The sequence below is a fragment of the Tursiops truncatus genome, chromosome 13 (assembly GCF_011762595.2).
Source record: "Tursiops truncatus isolate mTurTru1 chromosome 13, mTurTru1.mat.Y, whole genome shotgun sequence".
In the NCBI taxonomy this organism is placed as follows: Eukaryota; Metazoa; Chordata; class Mammalia; order Artiodactyla; family Delphinidae; genus Tursiops; species Tursiops truncatus.
Window position 1 is genome coordinate 8,099,318 of NC_047046.1, and position 12,129 is coordinate 8,111,446.

The 12,129-nt window shown below is 51.9% G+C and overlaps 1 protein-coding gene across 7 annotated transcripts in view; it reads left to right on the plus strand.

Annotated features, from left to right (window-relative positions):
- CAMKK2 (calcium/calmodulin dependent protein kinase kinase 2) overlaps positions 1 to 12,129 on the plus strand; it is a 56,704-nt gene that overhangs the window by 31,713 nt on the left and 12,862 nt on the right. For 4 of the 7 annotated variants that reach the window (XM_033836872.2, XM_033836875.2, XM_033836873.2 and 1 more), the window contains 7 exons: positions 1,374 to 1,395; positions 1,524 to 1,612; positions 2,723 to 2,922; positions 3,673 to 3,726; positions 5,961 to 6,034; positions 6,121 to 6,208; positions 7,564 to 7,692. In XM_033836872.2, coding sequence (XP_033692763.1) covers positions 1,374 to 1,395; positions 1,524 to 1,612; positions 2,723 to 2,922; positions 3,673 to 3,726; positions 5,961 to 6,034; positions 6,121 to 6,208; positions 7,564 to 7,692 — 656 coding nt within the window. Of the gene's footprint in view, positions 1 to 1,373; positions 1,396 to 1,523; positions 1,613 to 2,722; positions 2,923 to 3,672; positions 3,727 to 5,960; positions 6,035 to 6,120; positions 6,209 to 6,906; positions 7,058 to 7,563; positions 7,694 to 12,129 lie in introns of those variants that run through there. The other 3 variants (XM_033836874.2, XM_033836876.2, XM_033836877.2) reach the window with 2 other exon arrangements.

Here is a 12,129-nt window from a genome sequence, read left to right on the forward strand (position 1 = left end):
GTTGCCAGGGGGCTAGGGGAAGGCACAGAGTTTCTTTTTAGGGGCTGAAAATGTTCTGGAAGTAGATAGAGGCGATGCTTTCACTGGAGGCAGTGGAATACTAAATGCCACTGAATCATGCGTTTTAAAATAGTTTAACATTCTGAAAATTTCACCTCAACTTTTAGAAATGCAAAAAACAACCCACCCCCCCAACAACAAAAAAAACTGTGCATTCCCTGAATATGATTTATGTAATACTTGATGGTTTGGGGGCGGTCCCCACATACACAGGGCTGGGAGGAAGCTGGCAGGGAGTGAGGCATTTGTATGTCGCACATGACTGTGAGTCAAGAAGGGCCCATTTAGGAGGAATAGGATGAGTTGGCCTTTGAGGTGGTGGGGAGATCTCCATCCCCCACCTCTAGCTCCAAGTCTTGGTTTGGACTGAGAATCACAGGAAAGGGTTTGAGGGCCAGCTGACCACAGAGTGCTGAAGAGTTGGAACAATGTTCTCCTTTTTATTTATTTATTTATTTATTTATTTTTGGCCGCGTTGGGTCTTTGTTGTGGTGCGCGGGCTTCTCATTGTGGTGGCTTCTCTTGTTGCAGAGCACGGGCTCTAGGCGTGCGGACATCAGTAGTTGCAGCACGCAGGCTCAGTAGTTGTGGCACACAGGCTTAGTTGCTCCGTGGCATATGAGATCTTCCCGGACCAGGGATCGAACCCGTGTCCCCTGCATTGACAGGTGGATTCTTAACCACTGCGCCACCAGGGAAGTCCTATCCAACAATTCTTGATGTAGCCTGGCAGCTTGGAAAATGTGAGAGGGGTCATTGAAACCTGTTCTTGCTGTTTCTTGAATTGAAACTTTGCTAGGGTTCAGAAGTCCTCTAGGGCTACTTCTTTGTGCCTAAGTAAATTGATGTTTGGGTTGTGTCCCCTTAGACCTGTTCTGTGGCATAAGGTGGCTCAGGACCTGGGTGTGAGTGAGAGGACACAGTTTAGCATCAGTTAGATCCCTGGGAGTCGCCCCCACCCACCAGGTATGAGAGGAAGATGAAAGGAGTCCAGGAGCCGCCCCCACCTGTCTCGGGTCTTCCTGCTTTGTTTTCTCTGGTAGAGGGTCCTCAGCTGTTTGAGGACTAGAAGTACAGCCAGGCTGGGGTCCCAGGGATACCAGAAATCTCTGACCCCTAGCCTCCTCATGGGAACATAGAAAAGCAGAACCTTCCATGGTTTTGGTTCAGTGGACTGTTCCTCGCCCCAGCCCCAATGTTAGTTTCAGTGCTTCTTGGTGTTTCTAGGGGTGGTTGGGAGTTGGGGAGGAGGGGGAGGAAGATGGATTTCCAAATTCCCAGTGTAACCATTCACCCCCTTCTCTATCCTACAGTGTTTGAACTGGTCAACCAAGGGTGAGTGTCCCCATTCCCAGCAGGTGTGATGCTTGAAGCTTCTTGAGCTGCAAAGCTGAGTGAGGTGGTGAGAGAGGGCAAAGGCCAGCGTGTCTGGTTTGCTTTTCATGCATGTATCGACTTTTCAGGCCTGTGATGGAAGTGCCCACCCTCAAACCGCTCTCTGAAGACCAGGCCCGTTTCTATTTCCAGGATCTGATCAAAGGCATCGAGTACTGTAAGTGGGGCCTGTGGGAGGACTCTCACCCAGGGGGTGCTTAGCATTTCCAGGTAGTGGATGGAAGGTGGAGGGTTTCTTATTTCCCTCCCGGAGCACAGGGAGGTGTGCGGGAAGAAGAACTGTCTGAGCTGCAGAGAGACCTGCTGGGGCCATGCCTCCTGCGAGCAGAAACCCTTCTTCCTGCCACACAGAAAAATTAAGAGCAATAGTGTTAGTGACTGTTTATCCAGCACTTTCTATGTGTCCCAGGCACTGTTAAGTGCCTTGCATCTTCCCTTATTCCCAACAACCCTGGGATCCTTTTAATCTCCTGGAACCTTAGTTCCTCATCTGTAAAATGGGAATAAAATATCTCTCGCCAGGTCGGCAATCCGCCAGGACATCAGTAGTTCTGACTGGCAGGGTGTCCTTTCTGCCTCTGGTTGTTAAACATGTTGACTCATACCCTTTGCCTATTACATAGGATTGTTGTGAGATTGAAATGGGGTGAATGGGAAGCACTTAACACAGGGCAAGGCCTCAGACTGGGCATTCAGCAAAGTCCGCTGCTGCTCCTATTACCAATGTCATCATTTCATCATCACCATCATCACCACCCTAGAAGTGCAGTTGGGTCTTCCAAGCCATAGGACTGTCCTCTCCCATGAGCTGACATCCAGGCAGGAACAGTTAGCCAAGTCCTCAGTCCTGTTGTGCTTCACACTTCAGATTGACCTGCTCCAGTCATTGTTGGTTTGGTGTTCAGGTTGAGTGGTGGCACTAGTAAATGAAAAGATGTTTGTCACAAGTCTTGAGGCTTCCAGCTGGGAGTCAAGCTCAACAAAAACTCTCCACGCACACGTGACTTAGACTGTAGCAGGCAGTTACCAACTGCTGTTGGCAGTCAGTGTTTCACTCCTCAGTTTGGAGGATGGGACAGCTTCCTTAGAGACACTCCTCTTATCTTTCAGAGCTGTGGGTGTTCAGCAGGTTTGAGAGGGGAAGGCTGGGAAGGGCCTGGGACCCTGGGAGGACAGAGAGGTTCCTGCCTGTGTCTCTGAGCTGTGTGGGCCACATGGAGCTCCTCACGTGGTTTTCCTGCCCCCCTTTCTCCCATCCCGCCCCCAGTACACTACCAGAAGATCATCCACCGGGACATCAAACCTTCCAACCTGCTGGTTGGAGAAGATGGGCACGTCAAGATTGCGGACTTTGGCGTGAGCAACGAGTTTAAGGGCAGCGACGCCCTCCTCTCTAACACCGTGGGCACTCCCGCCTTCATGGCGCCTGAGTCGCTCTCGGAGACCCGGAAGATCTTCTCTGGGAAGGTAGGTTTGGCCCTGCCTGCAATGAGGAGTTCTGCCTGTGTTATGGTCCTTTCAGCTGTAAGTGACAAAAACCCAACTCACTGGCTTAAACAGTGAATCCATTGGACCATGTGAATGAGGAGCGCGGTGCGTTTGTTTTCAGGCTTGGCTAGATACAGGAATTCAAAGAGGAATCCATCTCTCCATCTCTTAGCTCTGTTTTCCTTTTTTAAAAAAAAATTTTGTCTGCACCACGTGGCACACGGGATCTTACTTCCCCGGCCAGGGATGAACCTGTGCCCCCTGCAGTGGAAGCGTGGAGTCTTAACCACTGGACCACCAGGGAAGTCCCCTCAGCTCTGTTTTCCTGAATTGGTTTCCTCCCCGGGTGGATGGTCATCAGCAGCTCCAGACTACTTTCTACCCGTTTACCAGCCTCAATAGAAAGAGCTTTTTTTTTTTATGAAGAGCTCCAGTGAAAATCCTGGGATTGGCTCTGATTGGCCCAGTGTGGGTCATGTGCCCGTCCTTGAACCAATCACTGTGCCTGGGGGAAGTGTTGCTCTCATTGGCCAGGCCTGGGTCCTGTGCCCACCCAGAGGCATGGGGTTTGGGGAGCAGGAATAGTCTCACCCAAACTCCCATGGACTGAGCAGTCAAGAAGACGTGGTTCCCCAAAGAAAAGCTGAAGGATTGGGTGCTGGACAGGTGAAAGCATTAGACGCCCTTTACTGCCCCTTGGCCCCTCACACGGAGCTCTTTGTCTTGCAGGCGCTGGATGTTTGGGCCATGGGTGTGACGCTGTACTGCTTTGTGTTTGGCCAGGTAACAGGGTGGGGTGTCCTGTATCCTGGGTGTTGTGGGTTGCCCCCTTGGATGAACAGTTATCTCTCCTTGCAGGGAGATAGAACTTATTCACTTAAAAAGTTATTTCATTTTATTTTCACCATTAGATCTGAATATGAAAAAAGATGCCTTTCCAGATATACATAGCTGTATATGATAGTCATATGTGTGACAAAACGAACTGTTAAAACAGAAGGATTGGCAGAGGCTGTAGAGGTTGTAAATACAGTAGTTGATGAATTTAGGGCAAGGACAGCAAATGTGCCACCTCTTCCCTCTCCTAAACTGCAGATAGGCATCACTAATCAATAACGGCACTCTTTCTTCCTGAGCCTGGTACTGCCTTGATGTTCTTCTCAACAGTGTTCCTAGAAGCTGTTGTTGGAGGACTAGAATTGGAATGGAAGTTAAAACCCGTTTGGCATCATTGATGTAGGGAGTGCTGTTTTGTCTTCTTTCTGTTGTTGTTCTTTTGTTGTTTTTATATAACTGACATTTAGGGGCTTCTATTTTAAACTCTGAAGTTCAGGTTGATTATGTGAGGATTATTCCGTTTCATGAGCTTGTACTCCTATTGAGGAAAGCTTAAGAAACTAGCCCCATGAGGAAGTAAAGGAGTTTATAATCTCCTCCCCCCACCCAACATTTGATGAGAACGTTTTCGATCATATAGCCAAGTTGTTAAGAATTGTACCTCCTTACATACACTTCAGAGTGCAGTCATTAGCTAGAGCTCACTATTGGTGGTTTTCATTTTTTTCTTTGGGGGTAAAATTTACATATCATGGAACATACAGATCTTAAGTGTACTATTTAATGAGTTCTGTCAAATTGATTGCACACCTGTGCAGTCCAAACTCTTATCTCGTTACTGCTCTTAATGAAATCATTTTCCTCGGACAGGAGTGGACCAGGTCACTTTCTGTGACCTCTTCCAACCTTCTGAGCACCCCACATAAAGGTTTCTTTTTCCAGAACAATCCCTGAGCTCCTCCTGGGTCAGGCCCTCCACCAAGTGAAAGCATCAACTTGTCACCCAGGGGTGGTGCATGAACGGGCTTCAGAGTCAGCCCGGTCTAGGCTTTGCGCTTCCCAGGACACGGCACCTCTCTGAGCTTCTGGTTTTTTCTCTTCTGTAAAATGAGAATCATATTTACTATTTTTTATGGCTTCTGAGAGGATCAACAGAAATAATTCAAGCATTCATTAATTCAGCAGGTATTTATCGAGCCCCTACTTCGTGCCAGGGATGTTCCTGGGCACTGGGTGTCAGCAGTGAGCAAGACAGACAAAACTCTCTGTCCTCTTGGAGCTGATGTTCCAGTGCAGGAGTTAAACAGTGGACAAATTCTTTTTTTTTTTTAACATCTTTATTGGAGTATAATTGCTTTACAATGGTGTGTTAGTTTCTGCTTTATAACAAAGTGAGTCAGCTGTACATATACATATATCCCGATATCTCTTTCTTCTTGCGTATCCCTCCCTCCCACCCTCTCTTTCTTTTTTTTTTGGCCGCACCATGTGATATGCGGATCTTAGTTCCCCGACCAGGGATTGAACCTGTATCCCCTGCAGTGGAAGCGTGGAATCCTAACCACTGGACCGCCAGGGAAGTCCCCAAATACATATGTAATATAATGTCAGGGGGAGGTGCTATGATGAGAAATCACATGGAGGTGGAGGGGGTGTCTGTTTTAGACAGGAGCTCCGGAAGGCCCCCCTGAGCGGGTGAGCTTTGATCAGACACCTGAAGGATGGGAGAAAACAAGCCACGCAGATGTTGGTGGGAAGAACATTCCGGGCAGAGGTAACAGCCAAATGAAATGTTGGTGCTGAGAAACCTCAGTACAGGGCCTGGTCCAGGCTAAGCCCTCACAAATCACAGCTGCTGCTGCTTTGTCTTTTGTACTGTTCTTTGTATTATTATTATTGTTCAACTGGCAGGTGGGTGAAAAGAGTGTTTGCTTTTGTATAAGTTGGTAAGTTAAAGCACAGCTACAGAGGAAAGCCAGTGTGGTTAGGAAGGCTCCAGCCCTTCTGGAAAGACAGTCCTGGTCCTTTTAGATCTTTGGGGAATGGGATCTGCTTTGTCCCTGGATTGGGCCACTGGGCTGTTTCTTTCTCTGCTGCAACCTGTGTGGAATGCTGCCTGCCCTTGCAGGACAGATGTGCCAGCCATTGATGGCCACCCTGTCCCTGACCTCTCTTTGCAGTGCCCATTCATGGATGAGCGGATCATGTGTTTACACAGTAAGATCAAGAGTCAGGCCCTGGAATTTCCAGATCAGTGAGTATTGTCCGTCTACCCCAAGTTGCCTTTCTCTCCGAGCCCTTGATGACGTCCTCCACCCCTGATGTATCTCCCATCCCCAGGCCTGACATAGCCGAGGACTTGAAGGACCTGATCACCCGCATGCTGGACAAGAACCCCGAGTTGAGGATCGTGGTGCCTGAGATCAAGGTACCTGGGGGCCGCTGCTGCCCCTTGGGGCATGTGCTGGAGGCTCAGCCTGTGTCCTCTGCTTGGAATTGTCTGGCTCAACCCTGCCTCCGTCAGGCCCCACGCCCCTCTGTTTACAGCACTGCGTCCTTCTTGGCACCACTGCCCTCCCATGTCCTGGGGCCTCTGGGGTGCTGGGGGCTTGTGGGGGAGGATTTGGGACTCGTGTTCACTGTGATTGTGGGAGTGGGATCCGCTGCCAGCCGAGGAGCTAGCGCTTGCTCCAATTGGCTTGGGCTGATGGCATCCACCCTCCCTAGACCGGACCAGACCAGGTTTCTGTGTGCTCCAGTGTGTGGCTGCTGCAATCCTGGGGTCTTTTTTTTTTTTTTTTTTTTTTTTTTGCGGTACGCGGGCCTCTCACTGTTGGGGCCTCTCCCGTTGCGGAATACAGGCTCCGGACACGCATGCTCAGCGGCCATGGCTCATGGGCTTAGTTGCTCCGCGGCATGTGGGATCTTCCCAGACAGGGGCACGAACCCGTGTCCCCTGCATCGGCAGGCGGACTCTCAACCACTGTGCCACCAGGGAAGCCCCTGGGGTCTTTTCTTAGACCCTGCCTGTCCCTTTGAGAAAGTACAGTTGGGGTGGGAGGAAGTTAGTGAGCAATCTGACCCCCCACCTCTGACCCCGGCCTGCTGAATTCCACTCTGTTGCAGAAAGCACTGTTAGAAGAGATCCCTACCCACCCCCTACAGCCCTGCCAATGCCACGTGCACACACATGGATCTTTAAGAAACCTAGAGATTTGCTTCGGGAGCTCCGAGGCACCTCAGCTAACTAGCAGTTGAAGAGGGGGCAGCCCAGAAGGTTACAGATAAGGGCTTGGACCCCAGGGGCAGGTGGTTGGGGGGCAGACCTCTGCCTGGGTCCTCTCCTGATTGTATCCTTCTCCCTGTGCCACCCCATGCCTCTGTTTCCCTCTCTGTGAAATGGGGAGGATGCTGCCTGCTCTGAGCTGAGCCTTCCAGGCATCAGGGAGAGTTGCTGAGGAGCGATGGGTGCTCCTCAGACAACCGTGCAACGCAGATGGCGAATTCCAGGCACTTCTGCCGAGACCTGGGGCCAGGTGGCGAATCCAGCCCGGCTCACGTTCTGGCCTCGTAGCTTCCTCCCATTGTCTGTCCTTCGTCTGTTTCACATTTCCTCCCACCTCGCTCTCCCCCCAGCCTCTGCCTGGCTTGCCTGCTCTCTTGCATGCCTGACCTCAGGCCACTGCCTCTCCCCTCCCATGTCCCCTCCCTGGCTCCGCTCATAGGCAGGGTTCCTGGGAGCCAGTTGTGCCCGCCCCTCACCCCTCCTGTCATTCGTTGAAGCTGCACCCCTGGGTCACGAGGCACGGGGCAGAGCCGCTGCCATCAGAGGATGAGAACTGCACGCTGGTCGAGGTGACAGAAGAGGAGGTGGAGAATTCAGTCAAACACATACCCAGTCTGGCAACCGTGGTAAGGTGGGGCAAACCACTGCCTGAGAGCAGGGACAGAGAGCCCACCGCGGGCCAGCGAGGATGAGCTGGGATGTGGGCGGACCACTAAGAAGTAGACGTTGGGCCTGAGCGTCAGGGGATGGCCGGGTCTGCCCCTCACCTACAGCTACCAGCCTCTGGGCCTTGGTCACACGTCAGGCCAGGTGGCCCCTGCGTCTTCTAGTGCGAGCTCTGTCTACAGCCGGGTCCGAGGTTACTGTAGACAGGGGTAGCCCCTCTCTAAGGATTGTACTGCCCCTTCTGGAATTCCTGCTTTCAGAGCGTGTCAGGGGAGCAGGAGGGGAAGGACCAGGGCAGGTGCCCAGGGTGGCAGCTGGAGCCGAGGTCTCCAAGACGGGCTCCCCACTGGCTGGGTCTTCAGTCCCCAGAGCAGACGACTGAGCTTGTCTCATCTCTGCCCTGTGGGCAGCTGCCAGGGCTGGAGGCAGGGCCCCCACTTAACGTGCCTCAGAAAGCTCTTCCCGACTCCTGGGACCCCTTTTATGGCCTTACATTTGGGTCCTGACCCAGGAAGAAGGAGCTAGAATTGGAGTCCTCAGGCCTAACCTCGAAGACTCAGGGAATCACCCACTTGCCAAGCCTCTGCCCAGAGGGTGTGTGGCTCCAGGAGGGAGACCAGGACCCTCAGGGCCCTGGGGCCCAGGCTGCAGTCCTAGGGGCAGAATCCGGTGGGCTGCCCCACCGCGGCCACCTCGGGAGTCCCGGGTGTGTTTGGCCAGCGTCAGCCCCAGCAGGCAGGCACGGCCCTGGGCTCTAGGAGGGGAGGCTCTGCCGTGTCCAGCCTCGAGTGACCCCCACCCCCTTTAGGAGCCCCCAGTGCTGGCTCCTTCGCTCCCAGCTTTGCACCTCACCCTCTGCTTCCCCACACACTTTCTCTCTCCCTCCAAAACCTGAGCCCCCGGGTGGGGCATCCATTCACATCTTCCTCCTCCTCCCCAGCCCGTGGCCTCTGCACGGTCTTTGCTGTTGAACACTCACCCACACACACCCCCTCCTTCTCATCCACCCGCTCGCTGCACCCACGTCCCGAGCCTGCCGTTGGGAAGGCAGCTGACGTCGGGCTCCCAGCGTCCACCCCGGGTTATTCTATTCCTGGTTGTGGGTATTCTTGGGAGAAGGCGTCTGACCCTAGAGGTCTGAAATAGGCATTGATTATTCAGGAAACACTTCTTGAACACTGAGTGGTTTCCCCAGGCCTGTGTTGGGAGCAGGGGATACAGAGATGAATACAACAAACATGGTGCCTGCAGACGCTGGGCAAAGAACCAACAAGTAAATTATGCAAGTAACAGAGGGGCTGCAAGGGGTACGCCTAAGAGGGGAATGCAGCCCAGGTGACGGATTGGAGGAGGCCTCTTGGAAGATGCACGCTGAGAGGATGGCGGGGTGTTAATCAGGCCGAGAGAGGGTAAAGGGCAAGGGCATTCCTGGAAAAGGGAACAGCAAACGCAGTGATCCTCTGGTGGGATCATGTCCATGAGAAACCTCAAGAAAGCCAGGGTGGCTGAAGCGGGGCAAAGAAGGGAGGGTGGCGTGAAGCTGGACGGGAGGTGGGGCCGGGCCACACAAGGCCTGAGGCCACAGCAGAGGTTTAAGTCTTGGTCCCAAGAGGTTTGATTCAGGGGAGCGGCATGATCATTATTGGCCTTGGGAAGGTCCCATGTGGAGAATGGACTGTGGGGGGCAGGGAGGAAGTGAGGGCTTCAGCAGCTGTCTGAGAAGGAGGGGCTGGAGCGGGGAGGCCCAGGCCCCCTCCTGGCACCCAGGGTGTGCCGGGCACGGGGTTACAGAGGTGAACAAGGGACAGTGCCAGCTCTCATGGGGCTCCCGGCCTCATAAGGAAGATGGATCTGGAAAGAAAGAATCACTCTCCTGTGCCATCACACGGTGACAGGCCAGCGGGTAGGGGAGCAGGCGTGGCAGGCACCACAGGGCAGGAGCCCCTTTCGCTGGGTCCTGAGGACTGGGGAGGCCAGTCTCACCGGGGGGATGGTGGCTGCACAGGCTCAGAGGAAACAGGCCCTGTGTTCCAGGAACCACAGAGCTCGGGCCTTGGCAAGGGAGGGACCTTGAGTGCTTGCCAAGGGGCACAGCCTTCATTCTGTAGCTCAGCGTTTCTCTTTTCTTTCTTTCTTTTTTTTTTTAAATTGAGGTAGAATTCATGTAACATAAAATTAACCACTTAAAGTGAACAATACGGTGGCATGTAGTACATTTACAATATTGTGCAACCATCACCTCTGTAGTTCTGAAACATTTTCATCATCCCAGAAGAAACCCCGTACCTGTTAGCACTCACTCTCTGTTCTCCCCTCCCCCCAGCCCCTGGCATCCAATAGTCTGTTTTCTGTCTCTATAGATTTGCCTATTCTGGACATTTCATATAAATGGAGTCATACAGTATGTGATTTTTTGTGTTTGGTTTCTTTCACTCAGCATAATGTTTTCGAGGTTCATCCACATTGTAGCCAGTCATTCCTTTCTAGGGCTGAAAAGTATTCCATTGTGTGGCTAGAGCACATTTTGCTTATCCATTCATCAGTTGATGGACATTTGGGTGTTTCCACCTTTTAGTGGTTTTTTAAACACTTTTTTTTTCCTTTTTAGCAGCAAACCCTTTAAAAAAAAAATCCACAAGCTCAGTCAGTACATGAAACAGTTTGAAGAGGCATCATGCTCTGCTTGGAAGGAGGCCAGAGCCTTACAGGGTGTTGAGGCCACCTCCTTGAAAATTCCTTCATGAAATACAGCAGGCAAAAGCGTCACCACGAACCTTCCATGACTCCCTGACTGGTAACAGGATAAGTTCCAAACTCCTGTGGGTGCGAGAGACCAAGTCAGGGAGTAAGGGAATCAGATCTGGGTTTCAGAACGGATGGGCTGAAGGGAAGACTGGAAGGCAGAGGAGGGAAGCTGAGCAGTGGCTGAGGGACGTGATGGAGGGATATTACCTTCTCCCCAAAGATCCCCTCCTCTGGCAGGTGTTTCCCAGCCAAGCTGCGGACCCAGTCTGTCTTAGGGTGGATGGGGTGGGGGAAACCAAAGTGTTCCCACTCACGACAGTGGACATGCCAGCTCCCAGTGCCTCTCAGACTTAAAAAAAGGACTCTCGGGACCTCTGACCTCTCTTGCCCTCACACCACACCAGCCCGTGGACTGGTCACCCTCAGTGTCCTGGGATGTTTCCTCAGCTCCTTAGACTGAGACAGATGTTTCTCATCCTCAGCTAAAATGCAGCCCCCTGAGAAACTGGTACCATTTTGTATTGTTAGTGGGACTGTAAAAAACTGTGTAGCCACTGTAGAAAACAGTCTGGCAGCTCCTAAAAATGTTAAACATAGAGTTACCAAATGATCCAAGAATTCCACTCCTAGGTGTACACCCAAGAGAAACGAAAACATTTTGTGTGGAAAGTGTCCACACAAAAACTTGTACACAAATTGTTCATAGCAGCATTAGTCACAATAGCCCCGAAGTGGAAACAGTCCAAAGGATGAATGAATAAACAAAATGTGGCATATACACACAAAGGATTATTACCAGGCCATAAAAAGGAATAAAGCAATGATTCGTGCAGCAGCGTGGATGGACCTTGAAAACATGCTGAGTGAAAGAAGCCAGACCCCAAAGGCCACGTACTGAATGATCCCATTTATATGAAATGAGAATAGACAAACCCATAGAGACAGAAAGTGGATTGGTGGTTGCCAGGGGCTGGAGGGGAGGAGGAATGGGGACTGACTGCTAATGGGTACTGGGTTTCTTTTCGGGGTGATGTAAATGTTCTGAAATTAGACAGTGGTGATGTGAATATGCTAAAAACCGTTGAATAGTACACTTTAAAATGGAGACTTTTTTGCTGTGTGAATTACATTTCAGTTAAAAGTGCAGTGACTCCCATCCCCCTCCCAGGATTATACCTGGGAAGCAATAGTTGGTTACTTGTTGCATTGGTTGTAGATGGCTTTCACCAAAAATAAAGGCCTGGCCTTGAAGATGAGACAGGTTGATGGGCCAGGAGGGCATGTCCAGTGATGGCTCAGGTGAGACAGATGGTACCAGGGGTACTGGACGGACAGTACAGGCCAGCTCTCCTGGAGCACAGCGTCCCCTGGCAGTTGAGTAGGCAAGACTAGCTTATGCCAGGCCTTGAATGTCAGACTGAGGAGTTTAGACCTTATCTTGTTGGCAGCCAGGAGCCGTGGAGATTTGAGGAGCAGGCCAGTGAGACTTGTGATGGCTGTGGCTGCTGTATCCCTGGTGGGTGTCTCTCAAAGGCCCACCATCAGCCACAAGCCCTGGGAGCTGGCAGGCAGCGGGGGTGGGCTGTGGGGAGAAAGGAAGAGGTAGATGGGACTCGTGGAGTCGCACGAGGGAGGATGCTGCCTGGAATCTC